The sequence below is a fragment of the Miniopterus schreibersii genome (assembly GCF_964146895.1).
Source record: "Miniopterus schreibersii genome assembly, chromosome: 22".
Lineage (NCBI taxonomy): Eukaryota > Metazoa > Chordata > Mammalia > Chiroptera > Miniopteridae > Miniopterus > Miniopterus schreibersii.
In genome coordinates this window covers 11895821-11923457 of record NC_138124.1, presented here as the reverse complement: position 1 = coordinate 11923457, position 27637 = coordinate 11895821, and the positions used below count along the sequence as shown (strand labels likewise).

The 27637-nt window shown below is 51.6% G+C and overlaps 1 protein-coding gene across 3 annotated transcripts in view; it reads right to left on the bottom strand.

The window, feature by feature from the left end:
• SLCO3A1 (solute carrier organic anion transporter family member 3A1) overlaps positions 1-25868 on the bottom strand; it is a 165043-nt gene extending 139175 nt beyond the window's left edge. For 2 of the 3 annotated variants that reach the window (XM_081124645.1, XM_081124646.1), the window contains exon 1: positions 25522-25824. In XM_081124645.1, coding sequence (XP_080980771.1) covers positions 25522-25701 — 180 coding nt within the window. In that variant the 5' untranslated portion in view covers positions 25702-25824. Of the gene's footprint in view, positions 1-25521 lie in introns of all 3 variants that reach the window. The other variant, XM_081124647.1, reaches the window with a different exon arrangement.
• Between the last annotated feature and the right edge of the window lie 1769 nt (positions 25869-27637).

Genomic DNA, 27637 nt, shown 5'->3' with positions numbered 1-27637 from the left:
GATGGGATGGGATGGGGTGGGGTGGGGTGGGGTGGGGTGGGGTGGGGTGGGGAGGGGTGGGGTGGGGTGGGGTGGGGTGGGGAGGGATGGGGTGGGGTGGGGGGGATGGGATGGGATGGGATGGGATGGGATGGGATGGGATGGCATGGGATGGCATGGGATGGCATGGGATGGCATGGGATGGGATGGGGAGGGGAGGGATGGGATGGGATGGGATGGGGAGGGATGGGATGGGATGGGATGGGATGGGATGGGATGGGATGGGATGGGATGGGATGGGATGGGATGGGATGGGATGGGATGGGGTGGGGTGGGGTGGGATGGGATGGGATGGCATGGGATGGGATGGCATGGGATGGGATGGGGAGGGGAGGGATGGGGTGGGATGGGATGGGATGGGATGGGATGGGATGGGATGGGGATGGGATGGGATGGGATGGGATGGGATGGGATGGGATGGGATGGGATGGGGTGGGGTGGGATGGGGTGGGGAGGGATGGGGTGGGGAGGGATGGGGTGGGGTGGGGAGGGATGGGGTGGGGTGGGGGGGATGGGGTGGGGTGGGATGGGATGGGATGGGATGGGATGGGATGGGATGGGATGGGATGGGATGGGATGGGATGGGATGGGGAGGGATGGGATGGGATGGGATGGGATGGGGAGGGATGGGATGGCATGGCATGGCATGGCATGGCATGGCATGGGGTGGCATGGGATGGCATGGGGTGGGGTGGGGTGGGGTGGGATGGGATGGCTTTTCCCTACCAAGTGAGCAAGAATTGGGTGACCTGCGCCACTTTAACTTTCCCCAGAAAGCTTTCCTGACATGCTGGGAAGGACATCAGCCTCTGGGCTTCTGGATCACAAGAGCCTCCAGCTGTTGAACCCAAGTGACTGGATGGGTCCTGATCCGTTAGCTCTGTGGAGCTCTGTTTCTTCAGCTCTCAAAGAATAATGTTATTTTGAGAGTAAAATCAGATAATATCTGAAAAATACTGAGCACAGGGCCTGGCCCAGAGTAAGCATTGAAAATTGCTGGATTCGAACAAAGGATTCCGATGGCTGAAAACAGGAAATGGCAAAATTAGAACTAGAATCTAATTACCAAAGCTTTCTAGAAAGATGCAAATTGTGGAAATCACTTAAGCCCTATTTAATACCGGAAACCAGACGTTTCATAATAGTTTCTGATTTTAGGGATTCGTATAATCTCGGTTGAAGAAATTAATAATGGTTTCTTTAGCTTAAAACACTTTTTTTTTTTTTGAAGGCTCTGGAGTCGGAATGCCCGCCTTTGGTGGCCCCTGCCACCACTTTCGAGCTATGTGACACTGAGAAGGGTCTCAGGACCTCAGAATTTTGTCTATAAAATAACGATAATAGTCATTGCATAAGGTTTTAAATGAATGAAACAGGTTAATGCATATGAAAGCCTTATAACACTTAGATGTGACCCCTATTCTGAGCTTTCCTTTGTCACTATTTTGACCATTTAATGCAACTGGTGGGAGCTATGGTGGCACAGCTTTCTGCTCTGTGAAATGTTCCTGGGCGTATGTTAGCACATGAGGGAAAGTTAAGTTGGCAACAGATGAAAAAAGCACTGAGCACCGATCCTGGCACAGGGTGCAAAGCCCAATAATTTGAAGTGATGGCAGCGACCAAAACCGTTTAAGATGCTGTATATATACATTTATATACATGTATTTTACATTGTTGGAGCCAAAGTTGCTAAACACAAACCAGTAAAACACATGCAATAATTCAGAGGGTATGAATAATGTTTGGAAAAAACCATCCTAGTTATTATGAAGAGATATAAATCACCACTTGGAATTTACAATCAACAGCAACTTTAAGGGTATGTAATGGCATAAAAAAAGATAATTGCAAATAACTCAGCCGGGAATCCCCACGGAAATGACTGCTCTGCGTGAGGAAATGCAAAAGGACAGACTGTTGATGATGCAGAAGTTTCTAAAAGCCCCAGTGAGCCAAAGCCAGGCGGTCCCCGCACCGCGAACCCCAGCCTGGAAGCGGGGGGCCGGGCAGAGCCTGGATGTTCTGATCCCACACAGGCCTTTCTTGCACTGAGGGGCCCGGGGTCCCTGCCACTCCCCCCAAAATCTCAGCTGATGGGGTGAAAAGCAAACCAGAAAGAGGGGATTCTGGGGTCTCGGGACCAAGTTTCTCTTTTCACCAGCAGGATAAACAGATGTCACAGCTCCTGCATCCAGGCACCTGGTGAAAGTGAAACCAAGACCACATCCTGCCAACTGTAAAAAAAAAAAGGGGGGTGGGGGGGTTATTTTATTATCGCCAGTCTCCCAGCTTCTTGGCAACCTGCAGATGGAGATGAGCTGATAGAGAAGCCTGGACTCTGAGGGCCTGAGCTCATGGCTCCTTCCCAAGGCCTTGCCACTAAGTGTCACTGTTTACAGGGCCGGCGCCGGCCTGACCACACGTGGCTGGAGGCCCATCGGCTGGGCCCTGACTCACCAGGCACTGAGAATGCAGCGCCACCACCTTCTTAAAGAGCAAGGTGACATTACAGCTCCTTGGGATCCTGGGTGACACCTGATTGCAAAAAAAAAATGTCCAGTTTGCTCTAGTCCCGAGTTGACCGGCTGTCACAGTTACACTTCTTGCGCACATGCCACAGAATCAGTGCGGTGGCCACGGGAGTGGAGGGTGGAAATCCCACCCCTGGTGCCACGTTAGTAAATGACACATCTCTCGACAGGACCATTCATTCATTCGTTTAGCAAACAGCTGCCAAACACCGCCATCCCCGCGCTCAGCCTGGAACCGGGAGCTGTGAACAAACGCAGAGCTTCGAAAATATGTTATTTAAAGAACATGAATGGTTTCCCCCCAATGCCACTCAGTAAAGGCAGGGCCTGAACATGTGCCTGAGGAGCAGACATGACCTTCCCGGCCCTGTCAGTCCTCACATGCCCTCTCCTTGCACACGTATCTCACTGACCCTAAGTGTGATTCCAGCCTGAGCACTTTTCACACAGTTTGGGCCCTGGAGGCACTACTGACCCTCCAGGCAACCTGGGGATGTCCTTGGGGAACATCCCACCCACGCCCAATGTTAGAGTCTCAGGCTGCTTTAGAGACAAACTCCCCAATAAGACGCACAAATTCAAAGGTTTTGTGTCATAATAGGGTCAATTGCAAAGAAGGCCCCCCCAAAAAGGGCACCTGACTTGGCCAGGGAGAGGCGAGGCGGAGAAGGCGATTTGGGGGAGAGGACAGGGTGACCCCACTCAAGCCTGACATGCCAGGTTAGTGCTAAAGATGACAAGGAGATCCCCTGTTCAGCTCTGACAGAAAATCTGAGCACTGACTGTCTGGCCAACAGCTGCTGGTATTAAAAGCTTCCGATCCAATACATCAAGCTTCTCGGAGTGGCTTTTAGACCTACAGCCCGAACCTAAAAAATCCTTCCTTTCTTTAGGCGCACGGTTTAAACAGCAGAGGCCAAGGGGACAGTCTGCTGGTTGCCTAAAATGCAGGGTAAAGAAAACTCTTTCGTGGGGAAGCATCAGATCACCAGTGAACCTCAAACCAGAAACACAGACCTATGGCTGGGATTCTGACAAGGATTTTGGTGTTTAAATTAGCTCGTGTGACCAGTTAAACAATCCTGGAGCAAAGTTTTTAAAAGGCCCGGTGGGATTCAGTTTTCAAAATGAAAATCAATCAGTGAGACCAAGAAAACAATCCCCCTTGCAACCGGTCCCCAAATGAGAGTCTAGGTTTTGACCTTCCCAAAAGGGTCTCGGGGACCAAGCAGGCTGAGCAGCTGGGGTTACAGCTCCGTTTATCATCAGCATTTCAGGAAAGGCATGTTCTTCTATCGGCCCTTAGAAGAGAAAAGCAGGTGCTTCAAGGCAGGCCCCAGAGCACACAGCTCGGCAAGGACACTAAATATATCAGACACCAAGGCCCACCCTGAAGGGAGACACCATCACCTGGCTAGCAAGCTCTCCTGGGCTCCAGTTGGCTCTCTCCACCTCAGTCCGTCCTTTGAAATATTTTAGGTCTTGTTATTTGTGGAGGAAGCCCTGCTGAAAACAGGAGAGAACAGAGACTGGATGCCTAGAAAGCGCTCCCCGACTCTGTGCTGTTAGGACGCCATCAACCCTCTCCAAGCACTTCTGTTTTTAAAAAGATGAACAATGTCCTTCGAGGAGTGAATGTTAAACTGCTGATGGTACGTCCAAATCATGGAATATTACTCGGCAATGAAAAGGAATGAATTACTGATACATGCAATAACTTCAATGCATCTCCAGGGATTTGTATTGAGTGTGGGGGGGGGCGAATCTCAAAAGGTTGGATGCTCTATGATTCCATTTATGTCTTAAAATGGCAACAATATGGAGACAGAGCACAGGCTAGTGGTTTTCTGGTGTCAGGGAGCAGGGGAGGGTGTGACTGTACACGGGTGGCAGGAAGGGCCCAGGTGTTACAACTGTTCTGCACCTTGGCTGTGGCTGTGGGCACACAAATCTGTACACGTGACTGAACTGCAAAGATTAAATACACACAACACACAAATAAGTGTACTTAAAACCGGGGAAATCCACTAAAGAGCTGTATCCACATCAGTTTCCTGACTGCACTACAGTTATGCAAGATGCTACCAATGGGGGGAGACTGGCCATCTTTCTGTATTATTTCTAACATTTGCATGTGAATCTATAATTATCTCAAAATTAAAAGTTTTTTTAAAGAAAAAAAGGTGAGCAGGTTGAAGGAGAAAACAGGCCAGCTTCATTCAGACACTGCACAGCACCCTGAGTACTTATTAAAGGGATCTAGGTGCCCACCCCTGGGACTCGCCAGGCCAACTCTGCTGTGACACACGAACCTGCAGTCACATAAAATCTTCTGAAGCCTCTGAGATTACCAGCGCCTTTTTAGGGATCTTGTTAAAGAGTTGAGTTGCACATAAGAATCAATCCACCGCTGCCTGCAACATGGGTGTCACTCAGATCGCCAAAGGCCTATCCCGTAACAGTATTTTTATAGGAGAAAAATGGACCATTACCTGTATAAACCGCACCTAGAGAGGGAACTCTATGCATCTGTAGTAACTATAAGCCCTGCACAGTTGAAACAGTTATGCAAATCCTTCCACCACCTTTTTCCTTTCCTTTGTACTTTTTTCTTAATGTTCAGGCATATTTTCATTTGCAACCTAAAAAAACGCACAAATGCTGACTTTTGTTACATGCACACGCATCACGATCGCTCTCGTTGCACGTATAAGCACAGCATTCTCTCAAACAGACTCGTAATTTTCCCCAAGTGTAGTATAAATTTCGAGCCATTAAATAAAATGATTTTAAACTGTCCTCGTAGATGTTACTAACCCTCACCCCCACCAATGACATCACTGTTCCCATAGTAACTAATGTGCTTCAAAGTGGAAAATGCAGATGGTGGCTTTAAAAAAAAGGGGGGGGGTAGGCAAAATAAGTGATAGAAACCAAGCATATCACTGTGCAAGTGGTTCTGCAGAGTGTACCTGCCTCATGGGGCCCCCGCTCAGGGGCAAGTAATAAATATTTTAGTAGAACCCTTATGCTAACAGATAATCTATATAACAGCAGCCTATCAAATTACTCTGTCGCCTTTGGAAGCAGGCTGCCCAATTCAATGCGTGTAGGTAAAAATGCATGTTCAACAGCTCAGGGTCAGATCACAGGCTGATTTTCAATGGAGAGTGACGTACTTTATTTTATAGTGACATTGTAATTACGCTGAAATGAGAATAGCTTTTTCAGAAATATCTGAATGCCAGGTAGAAAGAATGCGACTGCTCACAAGAGAGAATTGGAGAAAATTGGCAGAGACGAAATAAGCCTCAATTCTTATTTCCTGAATGTAAAAAAAAAAAAAATTATAAAATCTCCATGAAATGCAACATTCCTCTCTTTAAGCATAGGGTCTTTTTGATGAAGCATGGGCACTTTTTCAGTTACTGCGGGTACTGCAATGTTTGGAGGCTGGTGAATGAAGATTTTTTTCTGAACGTGAAGATTTTTTTCTAAACGTGAAAATCCTCGCTCTGAGTTGTAAGGAAGGCGGCTGGGAGGTAACAATTCTGGATAATTGGACACAAAACTAAGGTCTGGTTTTAAAAGACCACAGTGTTTGATCTGGCCCTGTCAAAATGTCATTCTTAACATTGAACGTACTTAAGAGAATCTTCGAGAAGTTCCACCGTTTAGTCTATATGCTGTGAAAGCCAGTATTTAGGGACCGTGAGATGATCCCATGTCCTGTAAACACAGGATGAGCTACTTTCTTCTGGTCCCCTGTGGCTATGACCAAGGAGTAGGGAGTCATCTGGGGTGGTGGAGCCCACTGGAAATGCCCAAATCATTGCCCTGATTAAGATTTCACATTGATGACGATTTCCTTTCCTTTCCTTCTACATTTTGCCCCTTTATCAGCACAGATTTCTGCATTTCAGTAAAGCTCTGAGATAGTGCCCTTAACTCCAGGCAGCGTGCTCAGACCAGACCGCGGGTCCCCAATTGCTTTCAGGCTCACTGAGCTGCTTCCTTCCTAAAACCCCTTTCTGCGGGTCACACCAGTTTTTTGCAAAAACCTAGCGTGCACTAGACTGAGTCTAGAAGTCAAGGCCTTTCCCTTACCTAACTGCAGCCTCCACCCCAGGAGGTCTTCTCCCCCCCCCTTCTCATGGGCGAGCCAGAGGCCTCCCCACCCTATTCTCAGAGGACACCTCCCTCCTCTGCTGTTTGCTCACCCCGCTTTCCCTGTGGAACCCCCTTTCCATGTCCGCTATTTCCCATCACCACAAAGGGACTTTTACACTCGGCCTCCCACACTCATTCTTTCAAGAATCCCAGCCATTGCTCTGATGTCACTTGCAAAGGGTTCTGAGAAAAGCGCCACAGGGGAAGGTCCTTCAGAGGGGATATTTCTGGGTTTTCATAGCACTGTGTCCCCAACACCTAGAACGGTGCCTGGTAAATCACAGAAGCTCAAAAACTAGGCCGTGAGTTAACAGGGCAGCATTACAGAATACAAACCTCTTAAATTTTTTAAGGGCGAGAGAGAGAGAAAGTGGGCCTTGATATCCAAATTGAAATACATATCCAAGAACTGTCATCATCATTTCCAGAGCTTTCACGCCAAATTAATTAAAACATTAAATAGTTATTTAAGTGGTTAGGAGGCAACGTAAAAATAAAAAGGAAAGGATTCTTCCGCAGCAGAATTAAATGTAATGCCTCAGATCAATAAACACTATCTTAAAGGCCAGGAAATGAATCAAGGGCTATCAGGCACACAAAACAGAAAGGGACATTAGGAGAGCGGTCTGTTTCTGTCCAAATGCAGAAGTAACGTATGGAAATGGGGCTGTTCATTCAGTGGAGCTGAATCGGTTCCATTTGGGTCAAGCAGCAGGACCCCACACATATTGGCAAAAATCTAATTTCTATAATTAGCTGGTAGAGCGTTAGTGGGCCAGGAATACGACCAGAAGGGAGGCCTGTGACTCCACCAGGGCCCAGATCCTCAAGGGGCAGCTCCCAGGAGCTCCCCGGGAGCAGGGTCATCTGGAAGGTGCTCTGCAAAACACACACAGGCCTGTTCAACCGACCGCCTGGGAGGAAAGAGCCACAGATACGGGAACGTGTCCAGTTTGGGGTCCTTTGGAAACACCGGTTCCCCAGCTGAGAGAGCATCTGTGAGCACATTTGCCTTTGTTTCCAGGCCCCAGCTGAAGACCAGCAGGAGAGACCACCCAGTGGGTGATGTTAGCCTTAGGCTCTGGGGAGATAAGGCTGGAAGGATTGGACACTACTACCCCCTGGGAGTGACCGCTGAAGGCAGGAATTCACTAGGAGATAGCAGCATCTTATCTGGGGAGCCAGGACCCCGGGGTCAGAGACCACAACTCTCAGAACTCTTTAATATTCTAAAAAAGGGGTCTGCAATTTTTTTAAATTTTTTTTCTGTAGGATACCAGATACTGAAGACTCTAGGCTCTGCAGGCCAGCTGGTCTCTGTCACAACCTCTCAAATCTGCTGCTGTCTGCAAAAGTAGCATGTAAATGAACCAGGGTGGCTGTCCCAATAATACTGGGCTCAGGAGATGGGCCTGCAGGCCGGATGCGGCCCACGGGCCGGAGTGCACTGGCCCAGTTCTAGAACCATCGCCACTGTTCCTCAGCTGCTCCTGATTTTCAGCCATCCCCAGGATTTCTGCACAAGTAAAACTCTCAAGGCAGAAAGGGCCTTAGAAACTGTCTTCAGGGACCCATGGCGCGGGTGACAGCCAGAACAAGGACAGGTTTACTGAGCACATGTGCCAGGCACTGTACTAGGTCTTTCACAAGTGGCAACTCATTCCAAGCTCACAAGAACCCTCTGATTGTTGGGGTCATCACAGGGTCCAGTTTTATAAAGAAATGATTGTATTTTATAGAGAAGCATGATGAAATACTTAGGTGTGAAGTGTCCTCATTTCTATAATTTACTTTCAAGTGGCTCAAAAAATGATTATATGCATATATTTGTATGGCATGTATGTATACACAAAGCAAATATGCCAAATCTTAATAACTGTTCAGTCCTAAGTGGTGAACACATGGATGTTCAATGCACTATGATTTCTGTTTTTTGGTTCTGTTTGGGAATTTATATACAGGATTTAAAATAAAGGTGGGGTCGATCAGGGTTCGATTCCCGGTCAGGGCACAGGCCCGGGTTGCTCAATGACTCTCTCATCATTGATGTTTCTATCTCTCTCTCTCCCTCTCCTTTCCTCTCTCTGAGATCAATAAAGGTATATTTAAAAAAATAAAATAAATAAAAATAATAATAAAATAAAATATTTTCTCTTTAAAAAAAAATAATAATAAATAAATAAATAAATAAATAAATAAATAAATAAATAAATAAAATAAAGGTGGGGTCAAAATGCCCCACCTACCTCTCAGGGTGGCTGTAAGGCTGAAATGACATAATCCATAATGACACCGAAAGCCATTAAACACTCCACACATTGGACCCACTTATGTTTCTGATGATAAAGCGGAGGCCCAAACAGGAGCCTTTAAATAAATATCCAAATGTTTGGTAAGTTCCCGTGGATTACTTTTCAAATAAGGTACAGGGAGTTTTGTCCCAAGGTTTTGGAAAATGACCGTTTGTGGACAGGGGCGCATGAATCAGAGCGCTGGCTCACGCTGGCACGGAGCGGTCTGTAATTCTGCGAGGGCTTTTATGTCTGAATTATTACATAATGGCCCTTGTTTTTCGAGTGGCTGGCTGTTCCGAGCGAGAACTGAAAACGCAGGTGACAACACGCCCGGGGCAGGGGCCCTGGGGCTGCACAAAGCTTCAGTGTCAGAGCCACAGAAATTCACAAAAGCTGCAGATGCCACTCTGCGCGCACAGGGACGCCGAGAGCGGACGACGCGGTTGTCTGGCCCCAGTGAAGTCATGCTCGGTTAACCTCCTCTCTCGGTTAAAAAAGGAGAATTTAACACAAGTAGTCATGTGTTAAAACGATATCAAAACACCGACATGCGTAAGCATTCAATTCAGCTGTGACTTCCCGAGGAGCTGAGGCCTAAGGAAACACAAGGGACCTCAGAGCAAGATAAACCCGAGATGCCCGGGATCAAAAACTGATTGTGGGCGAGCTGACACCTCTGAGGCCTAGTTTTCCTTATCTGTAAATGGGAATAATGGCATTTACCTCACAGGGTTGTTGTGAGAGTCTAATCAGGCCGTGTATGGACGTCCTGGCACACACAGGACCCTCCAAAAACAGGCAGTTCCCCTCCCTGCTGTGCAGCCCTTTGAATCTCATGGCCCCCCTTTGCAATTCTGAAAAGCAAATGGAAAAGGCATCAGAAATCTGGATTTATCTGAGCAAAGCGCTGTCAACAACCTACCACACAAAAATAGGCTGGTGAAAAATAGTATAATATTACCTTAAAATGCTGCTGGGTGCGTCTCGCTTAGAATGGCACGAACCCCCATGCACGGCGCCCCACCCCTCCTTCCAAAACTTAACTGGAAGGATTTTAAAGCAGAAATAAAATAATCACCTGTTAAAAAAAACAAGCAAATGAGCAAGGCCCGGGTCATGAAGTTCACATGCCGCCTGCTCAGGGGAGTAAAGGGAGATCTGAGGACAGAGTGGGAAGGGAGAGTTCAGCAGCCAGGCCCCACCACCCTCGGAAGCTGAACCAGGGAGCAAATGAACCCTGAGAGTTTCCATTAGTGTCACTAACTCCGAGCAAAGCGACCTGGAGCAGCTGGCCATGTGCCCCTCTTTTCTGATGGGGACAGGGAAAATGCCCACTGCGGAGGCAAGGACGAGCCGGAGGCCATCACCCGTGATGCTGAGCATCTCTGCTGGCAGCAAGCGACGGCTCCAGGACCACACAATGAAATCTGGGGCCAGAGCATACGAGGGGACCCAGCGTGCCCGCACCCAGGAAGGCTGAACCCACTGAAAAGGAACGTTCAAAGGTCCCAGAAGCAAAGGCCACCAATCCCGCCCCTTGTAGCCAGGACTAGCCAGTGCCCTGGGCACCGCCTGCCACGGCTCCGCTGGCCCTGCTACTCTGAATGTCTTCAGGCCACAGAATGTGTTGGGAGAAGCAAAGCGTCAGCCTTCAAGGTGGTCAGGGGTCGGGGAGAGGTTTCAAACCCAGAAATCACCTCCATGCAGAACAGCAACGACCCGGGCAGACCCCTCGGGCAAAAACAAATTGGAAAAAAGCAAACAAAAAGGGGTGGCATCCCTAAATACAGGCTCCTGGAGGGAAGGAAAAAAACGAAGCATTGTATCAAAGACAAAGAAGTGAGTCTAAAAGACCTCACAACCCAAGAACCGCAGCAGTGCCCCCAAAGGGGACCTCCGAGCCACAGAATTTAATATGAATATGAGGAGTTCAGTAAGTTGAAAATTCAGAGACAGCATTAGCAAAGAAAAAAAGAAACAGAATGAAATTGCCAACCTGAAAGAAATAAACAACTGCCAACCTAAAAAAATAAACTAGGGATTTTTAAAAAATAAACATTAGGAAAGTAACATATAAAATAAAATCTACAGAGAACTAAAGAAAGATGGCTTCGAATCAGCTGATTGACTAGAGGAAAGCTAAAAATAAAAACTGACTACAGATGAAAACAAGCTGTTAAAGTACTCAAAGCAGAGTAAACTACAGAGACAAAGACAACCCAACATACGGATAACAGGTCCTAAAGGCGGCGAACCTACCACACAGAACCAAGAAAGTGCTCAAAGAGAAAATATTTTTAAATTCTCCTGAGAAGGATAAAGGATTGAATCTGCTGACATCAAGTTCCACGAAAATACGACACACACCACGCGGCAGGAATATACACTGTGACTGCTGTATGTCAAATATGAACAAGGAATTCTTCAGGCATCTTATCTATACACAAATAACCTTCGAAGGAGGAAACATCAGGCTGGCCTTGGACTCTCCCACAGCAACAGCCCAGGGCACAAACAGCGACTGCGAGTTTTAATTAGGTCTTTGGTTAAATGTGAGAGAAATTCAAGTTACTACCTCGCATTTTAAGAACATATATTTTCAAACATCTATCTGGCCCTAGCCAGTGTGGTTGGGGCATCCTGAGGTACCCCGAAAGGTGGTAGGTTCGATTCCCGGTCAGGACACATACCCAGGTTGGGGTTCAGTCCCGGGTTGGGGCAGGTGCAGGAGGCAGCCAATGGATGTTTCTCTCACATCGATGTTTCTCTCTTTCTCTTTCTCTCTCTCTCTGTCTCTCTCCCTCCCTCCCTTCTTCCCTCTAACAATCAATAAAAATATCCTCGGGTGGGGACAAGTAATAATAATAATAATATCAACAACAACAGGCATTTTATCTATACACAAATAATCTACAAAGGACAAGAAATCAGGCATCATTTGTGTGCAGATGAGATGCCTGAGACTGGCTGGCAGTAACACTGCAGAGAGGCAGGGACCCAGCACACTGAACGTATGATCCCATTTCGTATTCACGATCATCTGCAGTTGGTATAAATACCATCCCAACCTTAGATACGAAATGGAGACTTGGGGAGGTAGAATCAATGGCCCAGAGCCACATAAGATTACCAGGCAGCAGCCCTGAGCTTCACAAAGCCAATACCCTCTACGACCTTGTCCTTGAAATCCCGAGGGAGTGCGGGCTGACCCGCGGAGACCGAAAGGACACACCAAAGTGCTGACAGCGGGCCAGTGGATCTCCAAGGCCCGGCGTTAGGCGTGATGTTTCTTTTTTACTGTATCTGTATTTTCCAAGTTTTCAACACATGCATTCCTTGCGCAAGAAGTGAAACAGTGATGTCTTTATATTTATAAATTTTAAAAAGCCACAAGCATGAACTTGAAGTTCAAGTTAATGGTAGAGCCAAGTGATGTGCCCCCCCCCAACCCCCCCAGCCCCCCCAACCCCCCCACCGGGCTCTGAAGTCTCAGCCAGTGCTTGGATCAGCCATCTGCGGGCAGCAGGTGTGGGCCAACAGGCCGGGGGCATCCTGGCCACACTCCACGTACCCCCTCCACAAGCTCTGAAGCCGAAGGGCGACCAGCTCAGTAAATCCCCACCACCCTCCCGGCCTCCTACAGCAGCCGGTCAGCTCTGCTCACACGTCAGCCTCTCTCTGGCCCCCTGGTGACTGTCCCCAGGAGAGGTGCCCCCTCCCAGGCGCCTGCCGAGTTTTTCTCAAGGAGGACGGGAGGGGAATTCTGAATGGCCTCCATCCAGTTTTTAAACTGGAAAGCGCACGCCCACTTTCTGTTTGGAGACACTTCCTGTGTGTGAACACAGTTTGTTCTATTACCAGCTTGAAAGTGACCCAGACAGTTTTGGGGACATCCGAGGCCGAGCTGAAGTGTTAAAAAAACACACACACACAGCAGTCAACTACGATAGGACCTTTTCCTAATTTGGGCTCCTCCTGCAGAGACCTCATCTGTAGGGGACCCAAAAGAGAGGTTGAACACAGAAGTGTGACTGTGTAGGGATGCGAGAGCTCCCCCTGCTCCTGTCCCCCATCCCGGTGAGCGCTGTGATCCAGGACCACCAGCATCCTGCACCCCTTGGCCACCTCATGCCAGGCAGCCCCGCTTGCTTCTAGCAGAGCCTGAGGATGCCCTGCTGGCAGGCTGGCCTCAAGCACCACTTCAAAGCTGGGGGCGGGGTGCGCAGGAAGCGGCTCTGCCAAGAGAGGTGCCACCAGCCCCCGCACTGCTGGCCAGAGCCGAGCTTCCCCGGTGCCAGTCCTGACAGGCCCCTGCGTGTGGCGGGGGCCCTGCGCTCCCCGCCTGCCCCCTCTCTGTCGCAGGTGCCACCTCTGAGGCTCTGCCCAGCCAACCTCCTTCAGCACCAGGCCTTCAGCACCTCGCATTTGCCTTGATTTCCCCCAACCGATGCTGAGAAAATCATTTTAGATCTGTAACCATCAACTTCTCTCCCTGCCCGCCCCAACCCATCTCCAGCATCACTGCCACCTGGATGTGCCACCTGGATGTCACGGTCAGAGACCACACTGTCCTGTGTAACCACAGCTGGATGAGCTGCCCGGCCCAGGGCCTGAAACAGCCCAAGGAGCGAGCACTTAATAAAACTATGAGCACGTCGCCTGCCCCACCAGGACGCACAAACTCCCGAGGGCCAAGAACACACCTCGCTCTGGACTGCTCGGGGCACTTCAGAAAGCTGTCGGAGTTAATTAGTTTGGCAGGGACCGAGATGAAGTCTTTTGAAAGGAGGCTGCGCTGAGAAATTCCAAGAATCCCACAGCTCTCACCTCCACCCAGAAAACATGATCATAAATGAGATCAGAATGCACATGTCTGGTCCGCATGCAGCACATACCTGGGCCTAGGAGGGGACTGGCCGCCAGTCCCACCAAATGGGGGTGGGTGGCCCTTCGGGGAGGGGACAGGGCCAGCAGGGACACTTACCAGGCCTGGCCCTGTGAAGGAGTCCCGGGTGTAAGGACAGAGATATGCCCCCCCCCCCAAATATATACCCACAAAATGCTCACCCACATGTATTTCTAGGCTTTTTTTTTACACACATTTCCCTTAATCAGATGATGTGATCACGCAGTTCCATCTCCACCTTCAGCTATGCCCAGGACGGAGGAAGGACCTGTCCCAAGCCACACATGGTGGCAACCAGGCTCACTGCTGCAAGGTAACCCCTCCCCTTGCGAGGAGCATGGTCATCTCCTTACAGACAGGTGACAAGGGCTGTCGCAGGGCAGCATTTCTTCAAACGCTGGGCTTCCTACCAAGAACGACTCTCCAACCAACATGCCATAATCCTCCCACCCAACCCAAAACACCTTAAAGAGGGCAAATAGTCTCCCTTTTTCTTTCTTTTTTTTTTTTTTCCTTTGCACCCTCAAAACCAAGTCAGGGTCCTTTGCTCTTCTCTGTCTCTGGCACTGCGAGTTGAACTGTGTCCCCCCAAAAAGACATGAAGTCCTGACTCCTGCTATCTGTGCCTGTGACCGCACTTGAATATAAGGTCTTAGCGGATGTAATTAGCTAAGATGAGGTCATTAGGATGGGCCCTAATCCAGGATGACTGGTGTCCTTATAAGTAGAGAGAGAGACACACACAGAGAAAGTGACCTCGGAGTCAAATACTGGAAGGAGGCAGCTGCCAGCTAAGGGACACCAAGGACCAGGGCCCCCACCAGACGCTGGGAAAAAGCAGAAAATGAATCCACCCCGAGTCTCAGGAAAAGCGAGGCCCCAACGACACCTTGACTTCAGGCTCCTGGCCTCCAGCACCGCAGGAAAAGGAATCCGTTGTTCTAAGCCACCCGGTTTGCAGGAATTTGTCACAGCAGGCCCAGGAAACTGATGCAACCAGTTTCTTCTTCCAGAAAAGCCCAGAGGAGCATATGCATCACCTTCCCACCTCTGGGTCCAAGTCTGCCTCACAATGAGCTGTCACAGTCACCTTCTCTTTGCTACAGGTCGCGTGTTTCTGCATCTGGGGGAAAAGCTCTGACCCAATTTGGGCCTAACATCCGAGATCCTGCAAATGTTCAAGGGTGATCCTCCTGCCCCATGAGCCCCACAGAAGAAAAACGTTTAACTAAACTATGAAGATGTCCCTCCCCTGCCTGCCACTAAAGAAATGTCTGGACAGTGTGTGCATGAGCCTCCCTCAGGCCTTGGCTCCTGGGAACACGTCCTCGCAGGTCCCCCGGGGTTGGCGGGGTCATCGGCCAGCAGGAGGCAAGAGTGGAATTAATCAGCAACCGGGAGGCGACAGGGCCCAGCTGACCACCTGTGACCACCACGGTTCAGCTCCTCGGGTATGAAGAGAAAAGCAGCCACAAAGGCGACAGAGCTGAACACAAGGACACTCAGCTTCCTCCTGTGGGATGTAAAAGGCTCCGCTTGGGCCCTGGCCGGGTGGCTCAGCTGGGGGGCTGTGACTTCGATCGATCCCTGGTCAAGACACGTAGAGAGGCAACCGATCGATGTTTGTCTCTCACATCGATGTTTCTCTCTCTCTCTCTCTCTCTCTAAAATCAATAAAAACATGGGGGTTAAAAAAATAAATAAATAACATGTTTCACTTGTCCACTCAAAAGTCTCCCTGATGGCCCTGGGTGCGCAGAAGCCCTTGAGTCACTTTTAATTGCTGCCTTGGTACTATTATTTTTAAGTGACAAAAACATTCCCCAATGAAACCTAAGGTATCAGAAGACAGATAAATGTATATATCTGTAAATCTTTTCACTAGATTAATGATAATGGCCATTAGGAAATATTGAGTATATTTAAAAGAAAAAAGAAGGAATGTTTTACAAGAGAATAAGAAAAATAGTGATTTTTTTTTTCTAGTATTTACCAAATCATCATGTGTGTCTGTGTGCGCATCTGTGTGTCTGTGTGTGTGCATGTGTCTGTGTGCGCATCTGTGTGTGCATGTCTGTGTGTGTCTGTGTGTTTGCGTTTCTGTGTGTGTGCATGTCTGTGTGTGTCTGTGTGTTTGCGTGTCTGTGTGTGCATGTCTGTGTGTGTTTGTGTGTGCACGTCTGTGTGTGTGTGTGTGCGTGTCTGTGTGTGTTCATAGTCATTACTTCCAAATAAAACCCTCCCTGGCTGCTTGCCTGCTGGGTAATGTGAGCTGGCTGGGTGCAGAGGGCACAGGGGATGCACATTTGGGTAAAACTACTCAATTCTGTGCCCTGATTCCACCTACGATGAAAGCAAGAAATGCAGAGCTTCCTCAATGTCGCAAAAGCCCGAGGACTGGGACACGTGGAAAAGCTGCCTGTTGGACAGTCATCTGCACCCTCAAATCTTAGAAGTTTCACGGGGCTGCATTTGGACTGAGCCCCAAGGCGAACCTCCCCATCTGCTCCCATCAACTACAAGCTGCAAAGCAGCAGAACCGCTTTGCTGACTTTCTGATCTATTTATATGCATCTCCACAGACTGGCAAAGGTAGAGGGAAGGTGCCAATTTATGGGGGGGCGCGGGGGGGTTGTTTCCCAAAGATATCTTCCCTTTGGCTGGCGTGTGAGCCTCGCAGCCCACACAGTATTTACCAGACCTGAGGAATCAACACAACTCGCCACCCTATTAAATGGACAGTCTTGCCCTAAATTTTGTGCCTAAAGAAGGAGAGGCCTGTCTGAAGCTCTTCTGTATTTTTTCCAACTATCTAGTTGCCTTTAAGTCTTTGGCGCCCTGGGCTCCCCCCGGCTGCTAAGTGAGCTCCTGTCTGCAGCGCAGGAGGCCAGGAGCCTGAAAGGGACTGTGAGGGGTGCTGTGCGGGGCGCCCCACGCGTGTGTGGCTTTGGGAAGAGATCAGTGGCATGCACCACATGGAAACACACGCAAGATACACAAAATAAGACAAAGCACATGCCGGGGGCCATCACAGACGTGCTCCAGAACATGGAACGGCCAAGAGATGAAGCCCATCCTGATGGACAGTCGGAATTCCTGGGTGTCCCACTGACTCATGAGCAGTCTCTCAGCTGACCTTAGTGGCCACAGACCCAGGACAGCCTCTGCACCCCTGTAGAAAAGAGGGTGCCGAGTTCCAGGGGATACCTCCAGGTGGCTCTGTGGGGTCAAACAACGCCCTGACCCAAAAAGGCAATGGAGAGATTAGCTCACCAACCCCATTCTTCACAGGTTGGATCACGGTAAGTGACTCTTACATAATAAAAACACATGAGTCTTTGCCGCTTAGTTTTTATCTTCATTAAAGGAACCCTTAGCAGGGTAAACAAGATTTCAGGTACAGTCTTTTAGAGCTTATATAATCGGTCAGAGGGCAGCTTTCCAATTTCCACGCTGCTTGTGTTCAAGGGGGTAATTTCTCATTCCAACCAGCCGGAGGTCGGGGAGCAGCAGAGCCAGAATGGGGAGCACATCTAACAATTCGAGAACTAGCAGGCCCGCCCCACACAAGCCGTTTGCAAAGCGGGGAGGAGGGAAAGCCAACAGCCATTCCCAGGAACATATTACAATAGACTTTAATTGAACAACGCCACTGGGACCCTGTTCTCTCTACACTGACGCTGCAAGTGCAGAAATAAAAGTAAAACGAATCATTTCTTCCTTCCTCGAGTCCCTGCAGCTGCAGGCAGTGATCTGGGGACCATGGAGTCTGCCCACTACTCTATTATAGTCCCCAGGACTGTATGTTGAAAGCGTGCTCAGCTCCGTATTATTTCTGCATAAGTGGGAGCTCGGGTGGCTATAAAGTGAGAGCCACAGCAGGCTCTAGGGCCACCAAGGAAAGGTTTCAAGGGTAACCTGACAGCCAGATTCATTACCAGACGCCCGTCCCCTTTAAAGGGCAACTTGCCAGACAAATTAGAATCTGCCACCTAATCATAAGGAATCTGGCATGCGGGTGGCCAGGCAGACAGACACACAGACAGGAGACCAAAGGGCATAGCCCAGGCCTCTGAGTGGACTCAGGCCATGGCACAGGAACAGAGACCTTCTGCCCCACGCTGGTGAGGCAGCCACGGTCCCCCTGCCCGCCTGGCTGGGTGCTCAGGGCACTCAAGGCCCAGAGTTTAGCAAAAACCAACCCTAAGGAAATACGACATCCTTGCTGCCATCGGGAGGTACCCTCTTTGATTCTGTTACCAGGTACCTTAAAAATGCCACCTGGGATGGGACAGCCCAGAAGAAGAAGGGACTGCCAGGGAATTTATGGGGGGAATCAGGAAGGCAAAGGGAATTCGAGTGGGCGCCACTCCTCTCTCCCACCCGCCCCCAATCCCTGCCAAAAAGTAGGGCTTGTTGCTTTTGAAACATTTTCAATGAGTGCGAAATCATAAATGAGACTTTTGTTTCAAGACCAGGAACATCCAAGTCTCATTGTCGCTCAGAGAGTGACATGACTGCTCCCTGTCTGAAGAGGAATGTCCAGTCCTTTCAGGGGCAGCTGCCTTGGGTGCCACCGTTCCTATTAAAGAATTGAGATGCTCAACCCGCCATCCGAAAGGGCTTCCCTTTCCAGAAGGGCCCCAAAGAAGAACCGAAACGAAGAAGTTGGGAACAGCCGCTGCGGGGGCCCTGCTCGCACCCAGGGGAGCACTTGCCTTCTCTGTGTCGCCACCACGATGCCCGAATGAAGGGTCCCCAGCCGCTCACTGCACGGCCGTGGCTGTGAAGGCCCGGGGCTGTAGAAATCTAGCTGACAGGCTTCCTCCTCCCTGAAGCCCAACTTGGTTCACCGAGAGGAGCCCAGTTCACTCCCTATGGGTCCCAAGGACACGAGTGACCAGACCTGGCGAGGGAAAGGTGCCTCAGAAACTACAGATGGAAGGAGACGTGGGGCTGTGCAGAGGGGGGCCTCCTAAACAAATGCCACAAACCGCAGGCCGAGATGACAAATCCGCAGGGAGGGACATCAGACTGGACCCAGAGCTCATCTGCTCTGCTTTTGAAAAACCAGAAAGGACCTAGATCAGGAAAAGGCCCACAGTGGTGCCTGCTGAGCCCTGCTTGGCACCGCAGGGGACTCAGGGGAAGGCAGTGGGTGCGGCCAAAGGCCTGAGCCCTGGCTGCCAACCAGAGCTGAGCTCCGAGGTCGCACGTCTTAAACAAGGCGGCCCGGAGGCCAGCATATGTCCACAGCATATGTCCCTTGGTCCCCTCCTCCTGCCACCCCAGGCTGCCTTGAAGTGGCCACTTTTGCTCTAAAGAAACAGAGCAGGAAACATTGCCCAGGCCTCATGCAGCCCCCCAAATCCCCAGGTCCCCCAAAAGGGGCTTCCACTGTGCCGAGGTCAATGAGGAGGGTGATGCCATTTATTGTTAAGACAATTATTGAATATTGCACCCTACGAAAAACACATCCATTTATTTAAATCTCTCAGCTCTCTGAAAGACAGGATCTCATTCTGTCCAGTTTTCAGATGAAGATACTGAGGCACAGGTAAGTCGAGTCACCAGGTAAGTAGCAGGACCAGGTTCAAGCCCAGGTCTTATGACTCCACGTCCAACACTCTTGTCACTGCTCCTCAGCTGCCTGCCACCCAGGACACTGTCCCAGGCTTGTCCACCCTGTAGCCACAGACCAAAGCAGCAGGCACTGCGGGCTTCCCAGCCATTGTCATATTGTCCCTGTTCATTCGCCCACTGACCATAAACGGTCAAAATAACCAAGACTATGGTGGGTTCCTCTCCCACAGGACTAGCAATCTTTATAGCATCTTTGAGATGAAACGGATTTCTGTAGTTACAATAAGGGGATGAACATAATTAGCAACTGGCGCTTAATTCTTACTTTTAAAAACTTTCAGCTCCCAGACAAAATGTCCATGCAGACCAAGAAACGGCTTGAGTGCACAGTTCACAGCACCAAAACCAAAGCCTGACGGAAATAATCCTATTTCTCATATGTATGACCACATCATTATTAATAATAACAGCTGGCATTTATCAAGCACTGTGTGCCAGTCAGTGTTCAAATTAACACGAAGTCTGCAGGTGCTGGCTCAGCTCCCAGCAGCGCTATGAGGGTAGGTGCCATCACCATCCCAGCTCTAAAATGAAAAACCAAGGCCCAGAAAAGTGAAGTAATCAGCCCAAGGTCACAGAGCCGGCAGGGAGACGACATGGGAATGAATGCTGGGTCTTGCTGCTCCCTACCTGGGAGTTTAACCATTTCACTGGCAGTTCTAACCATGTTTCACATTAACCCACAAGCACTTAGGTTACACAAACCACAAGTGTCTCAAAAACCACATCAATTCACGTATCCTACCAACCCAGGTCAGCGATTCTACTTTATTTTTGTTTATTATTTATTTTGTAGATACAGAAACAGAAAGCAAAAAAATAAAGGAGCAAGGATGCCTTCCTTCTGGCCTATAGATTCCCAAAGACCTCTCCGAGGGGTAATAAAATATAGGTGACTTGTCTTCAGGGGAGTTTGACATCCACGCGTAAGCCATGCATTCAAAAGTACCACTGAAATGTCCCTTAATATCTTCAAAAAAGCATAGCAGACAATATTTAGCGCATGTGACCCTGTCCATGGGCATGCATGTCTGTATACATTGCACACAGTAATGTACAGAATGTAAGAGGTGACATGCAAAAAACATACATGAGTAGAAATGATGGACAGTCCTTTCCTCTACTTTGGCGGAGGGTGGTTATTAAATGCAGTTAAATCTGTGCATGTGAACTGTGCTCCTGAAGTTGGAAGTGAGGTGCCGTAGAAATGTATACAGTTGTATCTCCCGCCACAGCAAGGGGTGAGCACCTTCTGCATACCTGCCTGCCCATGGCCACCAGGCAGGCCCCACCTTCCCTGCCTGCCGCCTCAGGGAGCCCTCTGGAATCCAAGGCCCAAGGTCAGCTCAGCAGGAGTCCCTGCCCCTGCTCTGGCCTCTGCAGAAGGCCTGGCACAGACCCTGAAAGCAATGCCAGCCTCTGCTTTGTCTCCGTACCCAGCCAGTAACGCTCACAGATCCCGTCTTTATTCAAGGCCTGCATCTACGTGCAATGCAGCTGTTACGTTCCACTTACCCCAGGGCCAGCCTGCTAAGTGAACCCCGTTCCTGTACAAGGCAGCACCTCAAAGCTTGCTCTAAGGTGAACAAGAGAAATTCAGAGGCCCCTTGTTCAAGCTGCTTTTGCACAAGAGGAAACTGAGCCAGCCTGATGCACAGCAATGTTGTGTAGGAGATGGGCCGAAATGCTGAGCAAGTGACTGGCAAGGCACTGGCACAGCTGAGAGGCCTCTGGGTGATCTTTTTCATAAGGCATCTCAAGCTGAAAAGGAGAGGGTTACAAAATTCAGAAAAAAAGAGATCTTGCTCCCTTTACAACTAATTCGGTTTGTTCAACTGTTAAACACACACGAGAAAACCCCTCCACAGAACTAAGGTGTGTACACGAAGCTGGCTGAAAAGAACTTTCAGAAATAATATTTTCCCCTTAATAATTATTAGCTAAACATTTTCAACCAAGCTGGAAGAAAAGAAAAAAAAAAAACACCAAAAAAAAAAAAAACTGGGTAATTTTGTGTCTTACTACTTGGGGCTATATAGTAATTATGCAAATGGCAGGGGATTTGTCACTTTGAGTAAACCGTAAGTGTTTAAAATAATTTGATTAAGTAAAATACAGTTGCCTGAGTCATCACACTAATTTGACAAAGATGTCAAAAACATCTCCCAGCCGTCTGATTCTGGGTTAAACATGCAAAAACCCATCTTCAAAAAGATGCTTCTTTAGGAAAAAAATAATAAATCCAGTAGGTTCACCTCATCTATTAATTGCCAGCCCACTGGATGCTCTCAGGCCTAAAAAAATAAAAAAATAAGTGACTACAAAGCAGTGAGCTGGGACCTTGTTAAACATACTCAGTCATTCATCTCTCTACTCGGCCACCACAACCTCAGACTTAGTTTCTGCATAACTCCACATAGGGAAATGCCCGCCCCTGGTTCAGCAGGAGCCCCTGTCACCCTGAGCAGAGACGAAAGTGGCATTTTTCAGTTTTTATCCTGAGGAAATTCAAATGCATTTGTGTGTGAGCGTCGATCATAACTGCCCAGAGGTGGCAGAGGCTTTAATTTCCTGTACACTTATCTGCTCCAGGCCTCAGTAACTTGGTGACACACAGGAACCTCTATGTGCAGTGCTGCCCTCATTGAACGGCTTGAAACATCTCAGTTGGCCTCCACAAACGCCCTAAAGTGCACGCAAAACCCCCGTCCCCACAGGCCTGTGCCCCCTCCAAACGGCCCAAGACTTAGGCAGATGTTACAACCTTGCAAGTGGGTCAGTTCAGACTGGAGCCACCAGAAGAAAAGACCCAAGCAGAGGAAAATTAAATTGTATTCTCTACTCCGCACGCAGTGACACACAGCGACGATCACACTGAATGGGTCTCTCTTACGCTGAGAAAATATTTTGTAGTTTAAGTGACTAAGAGAGAACATCCCTGGGGCTGCTGGCTGACCTGAAGCATGATTTCCAATTAAGAGATTTGGAACAGTAACAGATCGCAGGATGCGCAGCTGGCCCGGGCTGGACCCGGGATGCCTTATCTATATTATTGCTGAGTCTGGGCTTCAGGGTCAATGCCAGTGTTCTCCTGCACTCGCCCAGGAGACCCCCAACACCCAGGCAAAAAGTTGCTGGTCCCCTGGCTAGCTTAGGCATTGGTGACTTTCTCATATACAGGACTTCCCACCCTGGGCAGGTTCTTTAAAGGAACGAACACACACACACAGACACACACACACACAGTCCTGCTTTTCAAAGTCGCTTCTCAGCACAGGCAAATTCCTCTTTCAGTTCCACAGCTGGGAAGACTACACCTGTGTCACTCAAGACACTGGGCAATCTGTCTTTTCAGAGAGAAACAAGAAAAATGAAATGAAACCTCCAAATGTAAAAAAATAAAATAAAATAAATCGCACCTGGGAAGATGAAATTAAGAGACAGCTGCAGAGACTCCTAGAGTCTAGTAGGAAATGTCACTGGCATGGAATTTGCGATCCTACAGCACACACGCTTTGCACACAGACCCTGTGTGTGTGATCACCCACGATCACGGGTCTCCGGTTTCCTAACCAAGTAGGAGATGAACAGAAAGGGAGAAATCTGCCTTCCTGCAAACGTCCTGAACCGTTTCACTCTCAGATTATCTCACATAGCCTGCCAAACAGAAGATGAAACCTCCCAAGTGACCCAGAAGAGCAAAACCCCATAGCAAGCTGGTTCAGTCAGCCCTGGCGGGCAAACTATTTATTTTCATGAGGTTCGGATGGCAGTGGAGAGTTGAGGGCAGCCGGGCAAGGCAGGGCCCAGAGCATCTTGTGCGTCCACTCTTAGTGATCAAAATGAATTCAATTTCCCGAGCCCATCTCCTCACGGGCCTCCATCTGCTTTCTGCCAGTCACCTGTTGAGGCCTACCCCTTGAACCAGGCTTTCCCCCAGCCCAGGCTGGACGTGCCAGGAGGCCCCCACCAGGCGGACCGAGTTCCCCTGGCTGCCACTTGCCTAGTGCAGGATTAAAATCAACCTCCTGGCTCCTGGTGCCAGCCCTGCGTCTGTGCATCCACCGCTCCCCCAGCCCTCTGCTTCTTTGCTTTCTAAGGGAGCTCAGGCCGCTCATCCGATTGAAGCCCAGCTCCAATTCTTTCTAAAAACCCTTAGATCACTGTAAGCTAAAACTAAGTCCACGCCTTTATCACTGATGGTGTGAAAAGTCCTGTTGGTGTTTGCCACACGTGGATGCTGCGCTCTACTGAACGAAACTGGTTCGAGGCAAACAAACTATCCAGCTGGAGGCAGCCGTTCATACACTAACTACCCACCTTTAAACGCAGACCCACCTGGTTAGGAACTGCTACCGTAAAGACCAACATGTATTTATTCACGTGCATTTGCATCTTAGTAATACATGTACCTATTTTAACAATAATTTAACACACACGTCTCCAAGGAAGGTCAATAAACTGACCCCTAAGCCATGGTTTCCCCCTACCCCCAAAACTCCAAAGGCCACAGGTACTGTCTGCAATGGTGCACAGACATGATAAAAAAGTACATTAACACATAAAACAAAAATATAAACTAAACAAAATGTGTGCTTTTGGCTACAGGGCTCATCTGCAGCATACAAGTCATGAATGCACAGAGACAGGGATTTAAACGCCTTGCATCTCACAAGGAGCAAAGGAAATGCATTTGATTTGCTGAAGCCCCGCAACTCTGTCACCCCAGGAACAGAGCTGAGTTTGAAGAATCTTCTATGGGAACCACGTAACTGACTTTACCCCACACCACCGACGGAGCCTGCTGGCGCTTCCCTCCCACAGCAAGCCCGGAGTCCAGGGACACGGTTTACGAATGGTACAGGGTCCGAGGCCAGGAAAGAGGGGTAAGGGGTACAATCAGGAAAAGCACGGTTCTTTCCACCTCTGGATGTGGTTATCCAAGAGCCACAATCTTGCCCAGTTCCACCTCCATCAAACTTGCTCACTAACGCTCCAAGTCTGTGACACCTGATTCCAGTTTCAGGTCAACAGTCAAGGGATGATTTCACCCGAAACGCTGAAAAATCTCCCGTTTCCGCAGGACTGTACCTGGGTCTGGCCCTGCACTCTCCGGAACTCAAGCTGGGACCCCCTGCTGGGGCAGGAGACCCGGCCAAGTGGGTATTTGAGGTGCTGAGTCATGACACGCCGCTTCCCCGGCTCTGCCGTGCGCCCCTGGGCCGGCTGAGCGTTAACACCCCCTTTCAGAAGGCAGATCAAACAGACCTACGCTGCGAGGAAAAAAAACGATGCCACCCTCCTGTGCGCGACAGGCGACTGGGGTCCCCACCTGAGAGTGGGCAGAGGCGCTGCAGGAGCTCGCAGCTGCTCCCCAGGTGTGGCAACTTTATCCCAGGCGCGCAGAGGTGGCCGCGGGGTGCGGAGCGGGAACAGTCCCCACGCGGCCCCGGCTCGGATCCGGCCGCGCTCGGGCGCGCGTTACCCTAAGCGGTTCCATCACCCGCGCCCATCACAGGCGGAGAGGATGATGCATAATGGACCCGGGTCTCCGCGCCGATGGAACGGAGCGGGGGACTCCTGCGGGATGCTACCCCGCTTTCCTGGCCAGGTGCAGGTCACCTGAGACCCCCGACGCCTTCCTCCCCACCGGGGGCTCCCGAACTCGCCCTCCGGCCGCACTTTCCAGGGGGAGAGGGAAGGTCGCGCGCCCAGCGGCCCGCAGCCGCTCCCCCTCGCGCCCCCTCGCCCAGCCCCCCGCCGGCCGCCGCGCGCATCCGCGGTCCCCCGGCGGGTTCCCGGCTCCCCGGCAGCAGCCGCCTCTGCACCACCCGCCACCTCCACGCCGGGCGGAGGTCACGCCCGCGGGTGCCCGCCCCGCGCCGGCCGGCAGCCGGGGAAGGGGCCGCGCGGCGGAGTTGGCGCGGGGACTCACCAGGTAGGCGCCCACCGTGCCCTGCGCCAGCATCAGGGCGCACTCGGACACCAGGAAGATTTTGATGCTGGAGAAGCAGGACACCTTCTTTTTCTTCTTCTTGTTCCGCTGAGCCTCGTCCCCCTGCAGCTCGCCGCTCCGGCCGCCGCCCGACGAGCCGCCCGGCTTCTTCCCCTGCATCCTGCGCCGCCGCCGCCGCCGCGCTCGCCCCGGGAGCCCGCGCGCCGCCGGGCAGGGTGCTCGCGGCCAAGCTGCGCCCCGTCCCCGCCGGGCCCGCGGCAGCCGCCCCCGTCCTGCCGGGGCTGGAGAGGCGGCGGCAAGCTCCTCACGCCGCCTCCGCCCCGCGCGCGCCCCTTCCTCCCCTCCCCCGCCCTCCCTCCCCGCCCCGCGCCGCCTCCTCCGGCTCGGGCTGTGCCAATCACCGCGGCTCCTCGCGCCGCCCGCGGGCACCGGCCGCTGCCCTCGCCCGCTCCCCCGGCCCGCGGTCCGAGCCTGCGCTCGCCCCCTGCGCCTCTGCCCGGCCCGAGCCGGGGCGCCCGCGCCCGCCTGCGCCCCCCCTGCGCGCCTCTCCTCGCCGCCCGCGCGCCCCGGGGAGGCGCCGGGGAACCGACTCGCGGCGCGGAGGCCGGGAGGGTCCGGCTGCCCCACGGACCCGGGAGAGGGGGAGTCCTCGCGGAGAAAGCGCGGCGCAGGGGGAGGGGGGGACAGGGACGGGGACTGGGGTGGGGGTGGGGTGCCCCGGGGGGGAGCGAGGGCGCGAGGGGGGCAGCACCCGGCCCCTAGATGGCGCTGCGGGGCGCCCCCGCGGGCGCCGGGTGGTACTGCAGGGGAGCCCGAGGCGCAGAGGTGGGGCGCGGAGGCGCCTCCGCGGGGCGGGGACCTAGAGCTCCGGCAGCATCGGGGCGCTGCGCCCGGCCACTGGGCCTGTTTCTAGGAAGCGCGAGTAGGTCGCGTACCCAGAAAGGGGTTGCGGTCTCCCTTCGCCTCCCCCCGCGTAATTCTGGGCGCAGATGCTGCGCGCCGGGGCTCGGGAGGTGCCAGAGGTCAGAGCCGGGCGAGGCTTCCGCAGCCTGCGGGCCCCTGCTCTCCGGGGGGGCCCTGAGTGTGCCCAAAGGGGAGACAGGCGGGGAAGCCCTGCGGCGGGGAAGGTGCGGTGACCCTCGGGAGCCCCAGCCAGCGGCTAGGACCCCAGCAGAGGGCCTTGTCCAGCCCCGCGTGGGCCCGAGCCCTTCCCCCGGAGCGCACGGCCTGGGCCGCGACTCTCAGGAAGCGGGAGAGAGACACGGGCCCGCCTCGGCCCCACCCTTCCTGTGGTCTTCGTGGCTGGGCCACTTTCCTCCGCCTTGGCCTAACTGCCCCGGCCCGTGGCAGCTGCTCCTTCTAAGTCACTGCTGGGAGTCTGGGCCCCAAGGCTGTACCGTCAGAACCTGCTAGTCCTCAGGCAGCTTTGGGAAGCTGGAGGAAACTGGGAAGGACTGGGCAGCTCTCCCCCGGGGCTACTGGCCGGGGGTGGGGTGGGGTGGGTGGGGTGGGTGAGGGCGGTGGGGTGGGTGAGGGGGGTGGGGTGGGGTGGGTGGGTGGGGTGGGGTGAGGGGGGTGGGGTGGGTGAGGGGGGTGAGGGGGTGGGGTGGGGTGGGTGGGTGGGGTGAGGGGGGTGGGGTGGGTGAGGGGGGTGGGGTGGGGTGGGTGGGTGGGGTGGGTGAGTGGGGTGGGGTGGGGTGGGGGGGTGAGGTGGGGGGGTGGGGGGGTGAGGGAGGGGGGGGTGAGGGGGGTGGGGGGGGTGAGGGGGGTGGGGGGGTAGAGGAGTGATGATCCACTCTCTTAGGTGCCAGTGCAGGCTTAAATTTGAAACTGAATAGCAATTTACACTCCCATAATTTTCACTTACTCCCAAAGAACTTGAAGGGGGACCGGGTGGAGTAATATGGGGTGTAGTCTCGTGGGACTACTTAAATATAAACTGCTTCATCCTTGTGTGGTTCTAGACATGATCTCACCTAGGCCCGGTGTCCCTTTCAGATGCTCGCTCCCCATGTCTCAGCTGTCTCCCCACCATAGAGGTCTTTTTCCATTTTCCCCAGCTCCTGTCACCATGGGTACACCACTGGCCAGCAGT